We start from the raw sequence: 18,555 nt of genomic DNA, 5'->3' as shown, positions 1-18,555 counted from the left end.
AAAGGGCATATCAACATGGATAGTCCTACAGAGCTCTCAGCTCTGTCCAAATCCCAACCCCCCCCACCCCTCTCTTCCCATGATCCACGTAGGTGCTCAAGTCTAGAGCCCAGATGCCATCATGGAGTTCCTCCTTTGTACAGAGCCCTGAGGACTTTCCTCCTCACTGCTGCACCTCCCTGGCTCACACTGGGGACTCTCACAGGACTACTGTGATGGCTTCCATAGGCCTCCTTGCTCCTGCTCATACGCTGTGAGAATAGAATCCTGCAGTCTAATCTCCACTCAGCAGACAGGACAATCTATACCTAATTCCAAATCTCCATCTCATCACAGAATTCCCCTCTCAAAACTCACTAGTAGCTTCTCATTTAAATGTACACTTCCCATCCCAGTCTTCGGGGATCAATATGCTCTCCCCTGCTCACCTCTCTACCTCCCATCCTCTTACCTCCCCCTTTCTTTTGTCCTCAAACACACCAAGTTCATTCCCACTGCAGGCCCCTTTATACATTTCCTCTGGTTCCCTCTAACACCCAGGCTCAGCCCACATCACCTCCTCAGAGACGTGGTCCCTGACACTGTAACTCACACAAGCCTCCCACCTCCCAACCTCATTCATGCCATTACTTTGTTTAGGTTCTTTAAAATCCATGGGAGATGTCTCGTGTTGTTGAACTGACAAGCGAAGGTTAGAGTAAAAGTGAATTTTTAAATATACATGGAATTATTCTGCATTTGTTTATAGATCCAAAGAGTGGATGTCAACTGGGTGGCGATCAAAAGCTCCACCTGGGTCTCCAGATGCACCCTCCTCTGGGCCGGGGGAAGCCTATCTATTTGGACCACACCAAACGCTATCTGGTTGGGTCTGGTAATGGAAGCAACAGCAGAAGGCTGGACAGCAGGTGCATGAGGGGGAAGCCCTGCGCCTGTCAGGCAGCCCTCTCCCTAGGGTGCCTGCTGTAAGGTGCACTGTGCCCCCCTCCCCTTGACCCTTGAGGCCCTGAGGGTAAGAACAGCTCCCCACTTTTGCTAGTCCAGATGACTGGACCATTCCTTGTTGGTTCCTGTAAATCAGTGGTTTTTGAGTGGCTCCCAAGACACTTTCAGGGAGTCAAATACACTAGCAGTTACGGTCTTCCTCGCCTTTTTATAAGTGCAAAGAATCAATACCAGTTTCCTTTTCAAATGTCTTTGATGAAGCAGTCAAATGCAGTAATTGTATTAAACTCATCCTCCGAGTACATTTCCTTTTAATATTATGTGTGACAAAATGAGAGAAACACAGGAAGCATGATTGTCATCTTCATCTGCCTTCCTTGAGCAATGCAGAGCCGGCCTCTGTGGAACGCCCTTCTCACCTAAAGGCATTTTCTCTAAAGTGAGCAAAAGGATCTCCCAAAACAGGCAGCATTTGTCACCAAAGATATAATTTGAACTTTCAAGCAAACAATTTAACTTATATTTTTATTTGTTTATTGATTTGTTTTTGGTCCTGGGGTTGGAAGCCAGGGCTTACTCATGCCAAGCTCATGCTCTACTACCATGCTGACCCATTATGGTTAGGATATGAGGTGTCCCCAGAAAAGCTCATGTTAGACAGTGTAGCAGGGTTCAAAGAAGAACCCATTAGACTAGGAAAGCTAAAACCTTATCAATGGATTAATTTGTTTGATGGACTAATAATTTGGATGGACTAGTGGGTGGTAAGGATAGGTCAGTGGGATGAGGCTAGAGGAGGCAGGTCACTGGGGGTGTGTCCTTGGGGGATATATCTTGTCCCTGGTTCCTTGTTCTCTCTCTCTGCTTCCTGGTTGCCTTCAGCTGAGCAGCTTTCCTCTGCCATGCCCTTCCGCCATGATGTTTCTGCCTTGAAGACAGCCAACCATGGATTGAGCCTCTAACACTGTGAGCCCAAAATAAGCTTTTCCTCCTCTAAGTTGTTCTTGTCAGGCATTTTGATCACAGAGAGGAAAAGCTGACTAACACAACCCCTACCCAATTTTTTTGAATTTCAGAGAATTTGTGTGCCACCATGAGCCTACAGTTTCCCAGAACCTGAAGAATTTTCTGATGAGATTGGTTATAATTTTTTTATGTTATATAATGAAATGTATTAACCTTTGGAACTCAGTGAACCACGGTTTTCCAACAGATCAAACCCTATTGTTTAAAAAGTACACATGGATACAGGAACCATGAGAAACTGAAGACAGACCAACAAAATTTAATGCGACAGAGTAAGAAAAGTTAAAAATCAGAACGGTTTCAGACTCTACAACACAACCAACCTTTAAGAAACTACCACCTGTTGAATTTTGGTGTATAATCAGGGATTATCCACAAATGTCTTAAAAAGCAATTATAATTTTTCCTTTTTTTCCCAACTACCTATCTCTGTGAGATAAGATTTTCTTCATTTACTTCAACCAAAATGACATATCACAATAGAATAAATACAGAAGCAAATAAGAGAATCCACCTGTCTTCTATTAAACAGTCTATTAAAAGACTTGCAAAAGTATAAAACAAAGCTAGTCTTTTTACTACTTTTTGTTTTGAAAAATGTTTTTAATAAAAATATCATGTTTATATGTTAACATTTAAAACGTGTCCAAAAATTCCTCTTCTGTCAAGAGATGAGACTTAATACCCCTCCCCTTGAGTGTGGGCAGGACCGAGTGAGTCACTTCTAATGAAGAGAATACAGTGGAGGTGATGGTACATGATTTCCAAGGTCACAAAGGGCACGGTGGCTTTTTCTCCCTCTTGGTTTGCCAAAAGAAGCCACCTGCCACATGGGGAGGACACTCCAGCAGCCCTACAGAGAGATTCCGGCAGCGAGGAACCGAGGCCTCCAACCAAGAGCCATGAAGCGCTCCATCTTGGCAGTGGATCCTCCAGCCCCAGTTAAACCTGGAGATGACCACAGCCTCACGAGAGATCCGGAGCTAGAACCGTCCCGCTAAGCTGCTCCTGAATTCCTGAGCCACAGAAATTTTGTGAGACTGTAAATATTTATGGTTTTAAGCTGCTAAATGTTGAGCTCATCTGCTCTGCAGCAATAGATAATTAGGATTACAGATAATGGGTTTACTGTTCTGACTTAATGAATGAATAAGTATTTAATTCCTTTGCTGTTATTTCTAATACAGTAAATATGGATAGAGTCTAATTGAACGAAGGCTCTTAGGGACTCTCAGCTGACTTTTCGTTTTAAGAAAACAAAAGAGCTCTAAGACCAAAAGGGTTGAAGACTACTGCCCAAAACCCTTTGTAAAGTGCTCCTTTATTAAACTTTCCTCAGTTTACCCTACATGAGAGCCCTACTCGTGTCCTTGATAAAACACTACAAAAATATTACCAATCACTATTAGTGTTCAAAGGGTGTGTGAGTATTTATTTATTTATTTATTTATTTTGAACTCAGGGACCTCCTAACACTGAGCTACATCCCCAGCCCTTTTATTTTATTTTTTGAGGCAGGTTCTTGCTAAATTGCCAAAGCTGACCTTGAACTTGTGATCCTTCTTCCTCAGCCTCCCAAGTGGCTGGGATTACAGGTATGTGACTTCATATCCAGTTCATTTTATCTTCTTAGTGTTTTCTTTTTTTCTGTACTTTAAAATTTTTCTACAAGGATGCATTATTTTCACTTTGAAAAGAGAAGGAACACCCCCCCTTTTTTTTATTGAGATAGTCCTTCAAATTCACCAAAAGTGAATGAAGGTCAGAACTTCTCCCTCAGTGGTTGGAGCCGCCCCTGCAGAGTCCAGGTGTCTGCATGGGTGCCTGAGGTCAGGAGAGGTTTGCATGGGTGGGTGGGAAGGTTCCAGCAGTCCCCAGCAGACTTGGGTCAGAATAGATTCTCTTTCATCTGTTTTCATCTGTTTTACATATTGGGTTTCTGCATAATATTTCACACAAAGGTTCCACTGCTTAAAAAAAAAAAAAAAAAAAAGTTTAAAAAACCTTTACTGTGAGAATAACACTTGAAGAGTTAAATTTAGAGTATAGAAGAATCACTCATTTTTCAAAATGTGAATAGACTTTCCATAAGAAACCCATACACATTCCGAGAGAAAAACAGAAGCCCTAATAACAAACAGCAGTGGTTTCAAAAAAGGCTGGGCTACTGTTGCCTTGAAAAGAAGTAGTGGCTGAGGATATGGGACGTAACTGGGGACCCCCAAAACCAAAGGCCTGAGACCACCAGAAACCCCGGGGTCCATACCACCAAAAGAAGCACGTCAGAAGCAGCCAAGTGGTTTCCGGTTCACTGGGTAAACGAGAGCAGGGGGTGCAGGGACCACCTGGTAGTCAAGGGCAAGGGCTTCAGAGAAAACCCATCTGGGTTGAGTCCTGAATCCGACACTTAAGTCCCATGAGACCTTGTCAAGTGACTTGGCCTCTCTGAGTTTCTAGTTCCTCATCTGTGAATCCAGGTGGGAGAATATAACACGGTGGCAGCCAACCCAGAAAACTGAGCAATACAGCATAGGACCCAGCAATCCCATCCCTAGGTCACCACCCCAAAGAAACAAAGACATGTCCACACAAAGACCTGCACATATGTCCACAACAGCATTTCCATCTTAACCAAGAATGGAAACAAGCCAAATGTTCATCCGCTGGGGATGGATGAACCAGGTGGGCAGGTCTGTACAACGGAGCCCTACAGACCAATAAGCAGGAAGCACACAGACCACAGCCTGCTGGACCCTGAAAACACCACCCTACAGCCAAGAAGCCCGTATGATGGCATGTAAGCTGAATTCCAGAAAAGGCCAAATTTCAGAGGCAGAGGTAGCTAGAGGATGCCTACAGCTGGGGACAGGCCCTGGGAGGGACTGCCCAAGGGCGATAAACTTCGCCTGGGGGTAGAGAAAATGTTCTAAGACTGGACTGTGGTGACGGATGCACAATTCCATAAATTTTCAGAAAACCACTGAATTTGTACATTTAAAACGGCACGTTCAGCTGGGCGCAGTGGCACATGCCTGTAATCCCAGCGACTCAGGAGGCTGAGGCAGGAGGCTAGAGAATCTCAGCAAAAGCCAGCCTCAGCAAAAGCAACTCAGCAAGACCCTGTCTCTAAATAAAATACAAAAAAGGGCTGGGGATATGGCTCAGTTGTTAAGAGCCCCTGGGTTCAATCCCAGGTACCAAAAAAAAAAAAAAAATACATTTTATAACCTGAAAATTAAACCCAAGCTGTTTTGTTTTTTTTTAAATGGGGCCTGACTCTCTAACATCAAAGTGTTACTGTGAGGATTAGCCAACTGAGATAACACAGGTAAAACAGGCTGCCTGGTACAAAGTAAGCACCTGATAATCAATAATGATGACAATATATAATAATTTATATAATATTAAGAGAATATGTAATAACAAGAGAATATGTAATAGATAATGTAGAAGCAACAATTACATCACTTATCTAGTTCTTTTCACATCATTTCAACATTTGCCAACTCAATTTAACACTCCAACAACTATGAGGCAGGTATATTATAATCATCCTCATCTTTATAAACAGGGAAACTGAGACACAGAGAAGTTCAGTCACTTTCCCAAGAATGCACAGCTAGTCAATAATAGAGGCAGAATTTGAATCCTGGAGGTCACATTGCAGTCTGTTCTCCTAGTCTGGACACTACCTGCCTCTTGCTAAAAAAAAAGCGAGGTATTGAGTTTCTGCTCTAACTAGTGATGGGGTGGGATACAGAAAAGGTTCCCAGGTGGCTCCCAGAGAAGGTCCCCAGACCCAACCTGAAGAGGCTGAGTTAGGGGAAGAGTGTTTCGGACAGAGGGAACTGCATATGCGAAGGGGCAAAAAGAAAGAGAGCTCAGGGTACAGGGGAGGAGCTCGGAGGAGCTGGATCCGCCTGGCTGGGCAGGGGAGGATGATTGGGAACAGCAAGGGTAGGACTCAGGCAGGTCAGAGGTCAAAGACATTAGCCTAAAGGCCACGGGTGGGGGGGGGGGGGAAATTCGGTGAGTTCCCGCGCCGGCGCTGCCTCTCCCTGGGAACTACTCACACTCCCCAGGCAGGTGAAGAAGGTTGACTCAGAGCAAGCTGTGAGCTCAGCCAGGCGGGGGAGCTGCCACCCCCTGCTCCCACCCCCCTGGGAGCTAACACCCCGGCAGCCTCCCAAACACCAGCTCCACGTCAAGCAGAAGCCGTTCCCAGCCAACTGGGAGCAGAGCATTGGGCTGTCATGCTGCCGGCAAGCTGAGCTCAGCCCAGCAGGATCAAGGCTGTCTGATGGCCTCACACCTGCCTCAAACCAGGCCACCTTGGAACCCCGGGGCGCCTCTAGCTCCACCCCCATAGCATACACAGAGCACAGCGCTCAGGTCTGTCCATCCTCGCTTACCAGTCCCCAGAGTCAGGGGACCTGCCCCTGGCGGCTAGCATTTTTCTCATGCAAATCGAATAGCCTTTGATTCAGCTCTTGCATTTTTCAACATCGGTTCTAGACCAACAATCGCACGTGCCCACAAAACATTCACTGTGGCAAAAGAAAAACTACCACAAAAATCTCCATGGTCATCCCTAAGGAACCAGTGCAAAAATTCTGGTGAAAGCATCCTCTGGAATAGTACACAGCAGGCAAGATGAATACCGCAGAGCTATTGCATGGTGCATGCTCGGGCATGAAAATAGCTCCAAGACATATTGTTGGGTGATAAAAAAAGAAAATTGCAGAATAATGTATCCAAGATTCCAGGATGTCACCACTTATGTAAAAGCTTTAAAAAAAAAATCTTTGCTCTCTCTCTCTCCAAGTCCACAAATACAGAGGTAAATGAAAAAAAGACCTGGAAGGAAACACAGCAAACTAACAAGCAATGATCAGAGAAGACGGAAAGAAGGAAGGAAGAGCATGGAGGAGGAGGAGGGAGGGGACTTGTGATCTTGTACATTTCTTTTTTTTCTTTTTTGTACTGGTGATTAAACCCAGGGGTGCTTAACCACCAAGCCACATCCTCAGCCCTTTTTCTTTTTTTATTTTGAGACAGGGTCTCGCTAAGTTGCTTAGGGCCTCACTACGTTGCTGAGGCTGGCTTTGAACTTGCGATTCTCCTGCCTCAACCTCCAGAGCCACTGGGATTACAGGCGGACACCATCAAGCCCAGCTGTTGTTGGATTCTTACAAGAAGATTGTGTTTGTATATATTTGCATTCTTAAAAACATTTAAGTCTGTTTTTAAAAAATTCATAGAGAAAGCACGTTAAAATTACCACTATTCTGATACAGGGCGCAGGGTAACTTTTCAAAAAGCTGCCTCATTGCTGACACACCCTCTTGCAGTCATTCAGGACTCCATGCTATACATTTAATACATTGGGTCCAGGGAGGTGAAATGTCAAGGTCACAGGCAAGGCTGGAGGGAGAGGCAGAGACTGACCCTTGAAATCCAAGTCCAGTGCTTTTTCTAACCAGGGCACATAATGGTCACTAAGGGGTGCGGCCAGGGCAGGGGGCCAGGAGGTGCCATCCCTTGGGTAGTCATTCTGAAACCACACAGGCAGCTCACAGGGCTTCTGAGAAGCCCCTTGGGTAGGGGAGATGGGCTTTGTCAGGAAAGAAGGGAGTAAATGGTGAGTGGGGAGAGAAGAGCTGATGAGCCACCACCCCATCAAAAATCAGACATCATGATGAGCCGCCCACTGAGTGGGATAGGGCTGCCACGTCACTCGGCAAGCCACACGTGGGAAGGAGCCTCAGGGCCATGTCCCTGAGCCAGAGACTGCATGCCTCTGAGATTGAGCTGCTTCCAGCTGAGTGTGTCTGGAAATGTGTCTCTGCTCACTTCCTAGAGCCCCTGATACCCGGATGAAAGGGAATTGTGTTTTCAGAGAGCTGGAGAACCTGAAGCACTAAGTGAGTACACGTGGAATAAGCTTAACCGAAAGCACATGGGACCTGAAGAGTCTCAGATTTTTTTTTTTTTTTTTCAGAGTTTGGAATATTTGCATATACGTAATGAGCCAACTCGGGGATTCACTTGGGTTTCACTTACACTTAATATACATAGCTTGAAGGTCATTTTATTCAATATTTTTAGTGCACCTAAGTTTTGACTGCAACCCAACGTGAGGTCAGGTGTGGAATTTTCCACTTGGAGAGTCAGGTAGATTCAAATTTTGGAGCATTTCAGATTTCAGATTTTTGGATTAGGGATGCTCAACCAGTGAAATCCAGCACCCTTGTGTGTTGTAAATGCAGCCACCTCTCAGCTCTTTGATTGACTACTTTCCCGCCATATGCCTGAAGTTTGTATGGAGGGGCCCCGGAAACAACTAGGACTCCCCAGGGACAACAGAAAGGCTTAGTATTCAAGGATGGGCCAGAGGCTGCTGAGGGGATCAAAGGACACGCGCACAAACTTGGTTGCACAGTGAGCAGGCGTGACCCCCTTAGCACATGCCCAGAGAAGAGGACTTGAGTAACAGCTCCTTCATTCATCCTTAAGATGGGAAGCACACCTGCAAAGCCATGGGCACTAACCAGAGGTTGGATCCTGGGGGTTCTGATCCTGCTCTGCCACTGGTCAAGATTCTAAACCTCTTTGAGTCTCAATCTCTCCATCAGTAAAATGGGTATTATTATACATAGCTTTCAAAATATCATGATAGCTGGATCATGGGATATATAATAGTAATATAATTAAATGAAATGTAACAAGTAGCCAGGTGCAATGTCACACACCTGTAATCCCAGCAACTTAGGAGGCTGAGGTAGGAGGATTGAAAGCTCAAGGCCAGACTCAGCAAATTAGTGGGATTCTGTCTCTAAATAAGAAAATTAAAAAGGGCTGGGGACATAGCTCAATGGTAGAGTACCCCTGGATTCAATCCCCAGTAATTCCCCAAATATATAGATAGAAATAGACGTAGATAGATATATAGATATAAAATATAGGGAAGTCATAAAGTCTGGACACAGATTATATGAGTGTTTATGTGTTTACATTTATTTATTCATTCACTTCATAAAGTGAAAAATGCCCTCGACAATATTGGGCATATGTGTCTGTTTCCAGGCCTTTTGGACATCCTAGAATAATATAAATTATAAGTGTAATAAAATGGAGGATAGTAAGAATATAATAAAATAAAACAGTAACCATTGATTCAGCATGAGGGGCCATTCCAAGAACATCACAGGTTTTACCTAATTTAATCTTCACAACAAACCCTGAAGGTGAATTCTATTATTACCCTCATTTTACAGAGGTGGAAACTAAGAACAGGGAGTGAAGTGATTGGTCACTGCCAAGGTCACGGAGGAGTCTACCTTTCAGGCTGACCAGGCTCTTAACCTCTGAACCATCCCCTGCACCAGTTAGGTCTAGGGAGGGCTAAGAAACCAGACCAGCAAGCAAAGGCAGGCGTGGTGTGGCACAGAGGAAGGGGCTTAAGAAACCAAGATCTTACTAGTGCCGGCTCTTGGAAGGGAGAAACCAGGTCCTACTTAGTCATTACCTAGAGTGGTAATGTGCAGGACATAGGCTGTCAGTAAATATTTGTGGGAATTGAGGGAAATTATTATAGCATTCATGAGCCAAAGGCTGGAATCCCTGTTTCCACAAACTAGCCTAAGGGCGGTGGCGCGCCTGTAGGAGGCTGAGGCTTGCTTGAGGCCAGGAGTTCAAGACCAACAGGGGCAACACCACCGGAAGCCTTGGGCTCAAAAGAGAAAGAAAGAAAAAAAAGTCTAAGACGAGGTCAAAGGTTCCCCTGGAACCTCCTCTCCTTGGCCGGGTGGGGCGGCCTGACCTGGGGAGAGGTTCTGCAGAACCTGGCGCAGACCGGCGCCCAGGGCCCCAGCCCCGCAGGCACAGGGCGGCCTACCTTCCTCGGCGTCGTTCCGCAGCGAGGCCTCCAGCAGCGCCACGCTGGCCTCGAAGGACACCTTCTTGCGGCGGCCGCCCGCGCTGCGCTTCCGCTCGTGCTTGCGCTTGCGGTGCTGCAGGTCCTGCTCGTATTGCGCCCACTTCTTCAGCTGCTGGGCCCGGCGCTTCTGGGCGGCGCGCAGCCGCTCCAGCGTGGGCACCTTCTCCAGCAGCTGCAGCTCGGTCAGCAGGTCCACGTGGCTGGCCATGGCCACCGCGCCACCCAAGTGCCCTGCGGGCTAGCGCGGTGCACCCAGGGCCGGCGGAGCACGGGGGCTCCGGAGGGGCTGGGGCCTCATGGTGGGACCTGTGGCAGGAAGAGAGTGACATGCTCGTCAGACTCCAAAACTCAGATCTGATTATGTCACCCAGCCGCCCCACGTCCAGACCCTTTTGAGGCGCTCTCTCCGTTACGCCTAGGACAAAAGTGCAAATCCTGAGAGTGGAGGATTTGCACTCCAACGTGCAAGGTCCGACTGTACTGGGTAAAATGGCAGCTGGAGTCACATGTGGCTACTCAAGTTTAAATCAGTTAAAATAATTCAGTTCCTCACTTGTACTAGTCACATTTCAAACGAGCAACAGCTACTTGCTTCTAGTGGATACCATGCTGGATAGCACAGACAGAGAGCATTCTCCCATTATTATTCCAGAAGGTTCTACCGGATAGTGGTGGTTGTCCTCCTCTGCAGTCACAACCACCTAATAAGAACCATGTCTGTCCAGTTTTCTTATATAAAGTCATTGTGTTTTTAAGGACTCAGATATGCGGGTATTGGAAACAGAGGGGTACCCATGGATTCTGAACATGAGGGCTGCAGAACCCAGAAAATCTGGAGACTATGCAGGCACCCACATAGGAACCCAAGTCCTCAGAAATAGGAATATCTAATACTTCTGCACAAGGCTCTTTTGTTTTGCTCATTAGGGGATTCAGGTTGTTATGGAGATAGGACAGGCAAGACCAGAAGGAAACCAGAGGATATAACATATCACTGAGGTGGTCCTCAAAGTATGGCCTGGGAAAACTATGCGCAACCCTTGAGAGCCCTTCAAACCATTCTGAAGTTCAAAACTATTTGAATAATTAGATTAAGCTGTTATTATTAATCTTCTCCACTTTCATTATCTCACAAACATACAGAGTTCCCAAAGCCACGTGACAGATGACACTGCTGCAGATTAAATGTAGAAATAGGTAGGAGACGTTACTAGTGGAACTGCAAATTAGCACAACCACTCTGGAAAACAGTATGAAGATTTCTCAAAAAACTAGGAATGGAACCACCATATGACCCAGCTATCCCACTCCTTGGTATTTATCCAAAGGAACTCAAATCAGCATACTATAGCAACACAGCGCCATCAATGTTTATGGCAGCACAATTCACAATAGCCAAATTATGAAACCAGCCCAGATGTCCATCAACAGACGTGTGGATTAAGAAAAGGTGGCGTGTGTGTGTGTATGTATAATGAAGTTTTACCATATATATATATATATATATATATCTCACCCGCAGGTCCAGGTTGAAGCTGGACTCTGGTCATGAGCCTCCTGAGGAAGGCTCAGGAGCTACCTCTATCTCATTATATATATATATATAATAATTTACTGGATGAGTAAAATTTCATTATATATAGTAATATATATATCCAGCAAATGGATGGAACTAGGAAACATCTAGCTAAGTGAAATAAACCAGACTCAGAAAATAAAGGGCGGAAAGTTTTCTCTAATAGGTGGAAACTACAGCAAAATAAGAGGAGAAAGAGGGGAGATAAGATATCACAAACATATAGTGCAATAGAAGGAGACTGAGAAGCAGGGAGGAGGGACAGGAAAAGGGAGGAAATGCAGAATGACTTTAACAAATGCTTGTATAAATATACCACAATGAATTCCACTTTTATGTACATGTATAAAGCATCGATCAAAAACAAATAAATGAGTGAAAAGAAACTCAGTAGAGGAAGGAGAATAGGGAGTGGAAGGAGGGGAGAGGACGGGGAGGGTACCTGGGACTGAAATGAAGTGAAACAATTTCTATGCATGTATGATTTTGTCAAAATGAACCCTGCTATTATGCATAACTATAATGCTCTAATCAAAAATAGGTAGGAGACAAACAACATTACTGTATGTGGATTTATGATTACACAAATGGTATGCCTTTGCGCCATGTACAAACAGAGAGGCAACATGTATCCCATTTGTTTACAATAAAATTAAAAAAAAAAAATAGGTAGGAGAATCCAGCTATGAAGCCCAACATAAAGAGAACTGCAAAAGTTTTTAAACAATGCCACTTTCCTCAATAACTTTTCATCAATAATTTTTCATCAAAATGTTACACATTGTTCTATTTTTGAAACAGTCTAATAAAATATGTTGTAGGTTGTTATATTGTTATAACACATGACAGGTTTATTATTTTAAAGGACTTTTTTTAATCTCAGTATTCATTTATACTAAGATCAATATTGATGGATATAATTCACATAGACAAAAGTTCTTCAGGATCCTCAATTTAAGGGAATAAAGTGGCTCTAAGACCAAAAACGTTTGATAACAGGTGAACTATTGGGACCTAGGCAACCCTAGTTGAAGTTTCCCTTTTTAGATAGCGTTTTAAAGTGGTGGGGGGGACAATGCATACCTTTTGCTCTCATGGGTCTCAAGCAACATTAGGTCAGCAAAATCTCAGTCTGGATCCAACTGGCCTGCATGTCAGCACAGACAGTCGGGATTCTCAGACACAGAGAAAGGGGCGCTGGGGCTGGGGAGATACTCAGTTGATACAATGCTTGCCTTGCAAGCACAAGGCCCTGGGTTCAATTCCCCAGTTCTGCCAAAAAAAAAAGAGAGAGAGAAAGGCGGTCTGAGGATAATCACCTGCACCTCGATAAGCCTGCTTCCCCCTACCAAATGATCTATCACCTCTCGGAATGTTCAAGAAATAAAAAAGCTGCCCAAAAGTCTTCTTTAGTTTTAGATGGACACATCTTATTTGTTTTTATGTGGTGCTGAGGATCGAACCCAGTGCCTCCTACGTGAGAGGCAAGTAAGTGCTCCACCGCTGAGCCACAACCCCATCCCCTGCCCCAAAGTCTTATGGACCTTGTAGCAAAGAGAAAAGAGCTTGCAGAGAAAGGGCAGGGAGACGTGAATGCAGCAGGCAACGCTGGCTGAGGGCTATTGGGCCACGGGCAAAGCTGGGCACAGGTCTCCATCTGTACAACGTGGAGCTGCCTATACCTCAAAGAGAACAGGGACAGCCCAGGGTCCCGACGGCCCTTCCTCAGGAGGCTCATGACCAGAGTCCAACTTCAACAGGGACCCGCAGGAACTGGCAGTGGGTGAGACGGTTCTTCAGGTCTCTTCCAGTCCTGAGACTGCAGGGCGTACCAACAGATGGGGAAAGGGTAGCTTGGCAAGGCTCGAGGGCAAAGGTCCAAGGGGTCTGAGTGGATGTGACCGAGAGTATAAATAAGCCAAAGGCAAGCTCAGCAAGAAACAAACCAACTAGCTCTGGTTGCCTTTGGTGTGGTTTTCTTTTGATTTTTATTTTGAATTTCTTGCAGTTGTCCTTCAATTAACTAAATAAATTTCTTATTTGGGATCATCGTAGCTTCACGTGAGTTGTAACAAATCATACAGAGAGATCCCAGTATGCTTGACTCGGTTTATTTCAAAAACTCCTGTACGATGTCACAGCCAGGAACCAACATTGATCCAATCCACCAATCGCATTCAGATTTCCTGGCTTACCAGTACTGGTGTGCATATGTGTGTTTTCATGTACTCGATTTTACCAGTGGGTCCACCATCACCGTCAGGGTACAAGCAGCCCCACGGCTACAAGGATGCCTCATGTCAATCCCCCATCTCCTTTTCTAAGCCCCTCCCAACCCACTCCTGTCCCTGTTCATGGCAATCACTAATCTGTTCCCCATCTCTAGAATTTTGTCATTTCAAAATATATCATGTAAATAGAAATAGCAGGCAGGTAGCTTTTGGAGTCGGTTTTTTACACTCAGCATTACTCCTTTGGGATTCGTTCAAGTTGTCACGAGTATTCATAGTTCCTTTTATTTGGTTGCTGAGTTGTATTCCATTTTAGGGATGTGCCCTAATTTGCTTAACCATTCACCCCTTGAAGAACATCTGGTTGTTTCTAGTTTGGGGCTGTTACATTCATGCACAGGGTTTTAAGTTGAACAAGTTTTCATTTCCTGGTGTACAGCTGTTGGGTCATCTGGTAATTGCACACTGAATTTAAAAAGAAACCGCCAAACTCCTCTCCAGAGGGATATGTTCCCTCCAGCAATGTATAAGTGATCTAGTTTCACTGCCAGTGTGCAATGTGGTCACTGACTTGTATTTCAGCCATTTAGATTAATATTTCGTCTACTTTTTTAGATGGAATTTGAGTGTTGAATTCACCTCCACATGGTATTATTATAATGGTCAGACCCCACTAGAGCTGGGGACCACTGGCTTATTCTGCCCCACTTCCTGGAGTGGACAAACATTTCATGAACACTTGTTCTATGACTAGCCTGATTCAGAGGTGATCTGAAACACAAAGAGATTAATTAATTTACCCAACATCACACAGCTAGGAAATGGAAGAACCAGCCTCCCTGGGGTTACCAGGTAAGGCTCTTCAGAGTAGAGGACAATTGATTTGAATCTCAAAAGATGAACCCTCTGCCAGGTAAGAAGAGCAGAGGAGGAGAGAGGGAGTCTGGTAGTGTTCAAAGGCATGCAGAGAGGTTGGCCACAGGGAGGGAATTCTGGAAAACTCATACTAACGTGGCCTGACAACTAACCCTGCCACGGCAAAGCAGGGTCTGATTTTCAAATGGAGTGTAACTGTCTTACAGAGGACAGGCTACCCAGACCAAAAGGATCAAGGAAGTTTGGGGGAGAGTGAAGAGCAATTTGTGGCTGTGGGTCAGACTTAACCAGAAACATGCCGTGGTCCACACTGCACCTGTTGGTTGATTTGGTTTCAGTCCACACCATGTTTTGCAATATCTTAACTCATTGCTAACATTGGAAGCATAGAGATTTTATATCCAACAGTAGGGTTTCCGCTTTTTCTTAGAAACATTTCAATGTCTGGCCATGCAGGGCTCACCCGGCAACCCCCAGTGGGTACAGAGAGGACTGCTCTCTTTACAGCACACACCTTCTGACTTACCACAGGCCCCATGCTCCCCAAAATCTCCTACCTGACCTCACCTATTAACCATCCTCACTTACTAGCTCCTACAGTCACTGGAGTTTGCAAATCCTGTCTTAGGCAGAATGACAGACTCCAAATATCCAGAGCTGCCATCTGCCTAAGAAAAAAGACAGCCTGTGAGTCTCCCCAGTGCAGAACAGGACCAGAAGACAGGGAAGGAGTTGTGAGCACCCCAAGAACAGACAACTGGACTCCAGAGCTGCCCAGCAAGCACTTCACACGGTGCTCATGGTCCAACACAGCAGCTGTCTCATGAGATAGCAAGTTCTCCCTCACCCACCGCGGGGTTAATTTCCGCTGGCATCAGGCAGACCTAAGGAGTCTCTAAGATTTCTTTCAGCTGAAATTATATACAGTTATTCATTTCTTCATTATTATCACTGATCACCTATAAGGTAGGAGGCCCCAAACACATGCCAAGCATAAAGAGAAGAATAATCGTACCACTCATTTACACTGTTAAAGCACTTTACCCCTTTCAAAGACCTACCCCAGTCATCATCTCAGCCAAGTGTTTCCCTAAGTGTGCAAAAAGAATCCACCCCAAGGGAATTATCAAAAGCATGGGAATGGGACTCAATATAACATGGGCCTGCCCAGAAAGCTGTGATTATTTTGGTTTGTTTGTTTGGCTGGTTGGTTGGTTGGTTGGTTTTGGGAGTTTTGTTGCTATTATTTGTTTTTGTTTGTTGTTTTGTTTTTTGTTTTTGTTTTGTTTTGTTTTGTTTTGTTTTCAGTAGTGGGGATTGAACCCAGGAGTGCTTTAACACTTAGCCACCTCTCCAGTCCTTTTAAATTTTTTTTTTTTTTTTGAGACAGAGTCTTGCTAAATTCCCCAGGTTGGCCTCAAACCTGTGATCCTCCTGTCTCAGCCTCCCAAGTCAATGGGATGACATGCATGCACCACTTCTTTTATAATCTTCCAGATTTTCTTAAGAAGAAGGTGTCAATCTGGTGCTAATCAGACTTTCACATCTTTATGACCATGCCACTCTCCCTTGTCAACAAAGGAAAAGGTGGCCTCAGGCTCCTAGCCTCGGGCCAGCAAACAGCACGCAGGATAAAATGTAATAACATTGTTTTGTTTTCTGTGGATTTGTCTGCACAGTCACTGTTTATTTATGGCAGTGGTGTAAAATTTCTTTTTTAAATAAATCTATTTCAGTCTAAAACCAGCAAGTTAGTAGTAAAGAAAAATCAAATAATGATGGTATTTAGCGTTGGCAAAAAATATAAGTGACTGACATCTGGGACACCCGCCTCGCCATGGAGTCTCACGACAACAATCTTACAAGAGAAGCACTCACACAAACTCAATAGTCATTTGACAAATATTTATCAGGCATCTGCCACGTGCCAAGAGTGCGCCAGGGCTGATACGGCAGGGTAAAAGACAGACACAGCCCCTGTCTAACTGATGAATGACAAAACGGGCACAAGGGAGCAGTGACATGCTCCAAGGATACAGAGAATGAGCAGCTACTCACCCTGGGGCCTGGCCCCAGCAGAGCGCTCCCTCCCGGGCGCCAGGCAGACAGGAGGCACTCACTACAGCGCCCTGACTGTCTAGGCAAAGGAATTAAGGGCAGTCGCCCAGCCCCCTGGAGAAAGGTGAGGACAGTGTCTCCCAAGGGCCAGTAAAAGGGGCCAGGGCATATTTTCTCTAACTTTGCTCTCTCTGCCAGCCCCTCCCGTCTTGCCCCTCTGGGTTCCCTGGAGCTGGGGCTCCAGGACAGGTCCCTCTTGACTGCTGGTTTTCAGGTGACCTACTTTCCCCCAATAGACCCACACACCTCCTCCCGCCCCCGTCTGAGAAAACCCTGCCTGGTCTAATTAAAGAGTCGCCTGGTACTGCTAGCAGCAGCTGGGCAGCCCCCGAGACAGGGCACTGGCCCGGGTGCTGGGGCAGTGCACAGAACCTATGGCTCCAATGGGACGTGAGTGGCTTCCGTGAAACCTGGGCTCACCGGTCCACACATCCACAGAAGGCCCCGGATGGCAGTGAAAACATAATAACCCAGGCTGCCCAGACCTGGGAGAATAAGTATAAACACCCAACAGGGATCCCCAAGGAAGGCCACATTGGGAGGAAAACCAGCTGCATGGAGCCATTTTAAAAACCCAGTGTGTTGTGGGAATATCCAGACATCCTCATGCAGCAACGGGACATGTGGACCCATAAGTCAACAGTGGCTGGACTGGCAGGTCGGGAGGGGCCTGCAGAGGCCAGGTCAGGCCAGGTCATCCAGGAAGCGTGTGCGATGTGAGAAGAGAAATCAGAGGACAGGGGAAATTGGGGGCGGTACCTAATTTTTCCAGCATCTGGGCAATGAACCAATATAGCTTGACTGTGGCCAACAGGAAATGGAGGCCAAGGCACTTGACCCTTGGAGAAGTAGGAACAGGCTGTGGAGGTGTCCTCACCTCTTCCCTAGGGCCTTGATGTAGCCTGTTGTCTAACAAAGTCTGAACTTGATTCCTCTTCCTGCATAAACTGACCCTTGCTGTCCCCAGAGGGAGAAACAGTCAGTGTCCATGTAGAGAAGCAGAGGCTCAGCCCCAAAAGGCTGCCCTTCCCCCACCTAGCCGGCACTGGGGACTGAACCCAGGGAGTCTACCACGGAGCTACAACCCAGTTCTTTTTATTTTTTATTTTGAGACAGAGTCTCTCTAAGTTGCTGAGGCCAACCTGGAACATACAATCCTTCTGCCTCAGCCTCCTAAGTATCTGGGGTTATAAGCATGTGCCACTGCACCCAGCTGGCCCTTGTTAGTGTACCAGGACTTGGTAGGGAGGTAGAACCAGGGAGCAGGCAGGATGCCCTAAAGAACCCCTTCATCATTACCCCAAAATAAAAACCTATTACAGAGTGTAGTTTGGGGTTCTGCACACCCCTGGGGAAACAACCAGGGCACAGGTTTGGGTGGGGATCTGTGAGTTCTTCCAATCTCATTACATACTGGACCCTGAGTGGCCAGAGCTTGCTACAGCCAGGCCCAGCCACAGTGATTGGCTGAGGTGCAGGCACCCTTTTTGAGTTGCTCCCATCTGACACTCTCCCCTCCCCCTCTATGTGGACTGGAAGCATGAAGCCCAGTTACTACTGGAAGTCAATCTTGGATGCCACCAACACTTGGGAGTGACAGTAGAGAAACAGGGTCCTTTAGGGAGCCTCTATGCTTCAGCCGTCCAAACCAACAAAATCTCCTACATTATTTAAACCAGTGAATTGGAATTTTTTTTTAATTTATGCCCCCAAGTCACTCTAAAAGAGCAATGACACTTTCAGGGTAGCAGGTAGAGAGACCCCAGGAAGAACTGTGGCCTGTAGCAAGACATGCTGGGGCACATGACCAGATATCTCCACTACCCTCGACAATGACCATTTCT

General features: G+C 45.8%; 1 protein-coding gene across 6 annotated transcripts in view; it reads right to left on the bottom strand.

Annotated features, from left to right (window-relative positions):
* PPP1R16B (protein phosphatase 1 regulatory subunit 16B) overlaps positions 1-18,555 on the bottom strand; it is a 101,273-nt gene that overhangs the window by 62,302 nt on the left and 20,416 nt on the right. For all 6 annotated transcript variants that reach the window (XM_079126215.1, XM_079126218.1, XM_079126219.1 and 3 more), the window contains one exon: positions 9,869-10,216. In XM_079126215.1, the coding sequence (XP_078982341.1) occupies positions 9,869-10,118 (250 nt within the window). In that variant the 5' untranslated portion in view covers positions 10,119-10,216. The remainder of the gene's footprint in view (positions 1-9,868; positions 10,217-18,555) is intronic.

The sequence above is a fragment of the Sciurus vulgaris genome, assembly GCF_902686455.1.
Source record: "Sciurus vulgaris genome assembly, chromosome: 2".
In the NCBI taxonomy this organism is placed as follows: Eukaryota; Metazoa; Chordata; class Mammalia; order Rodentia; family Sciuridae; genus Sciurus; species Sciurus vulgaris.
The sequence above is the reverse complement of the archived record's forward strand: the minus strand, read 5'-3'. Positions and strand labels throughout refer to the sequence as shown.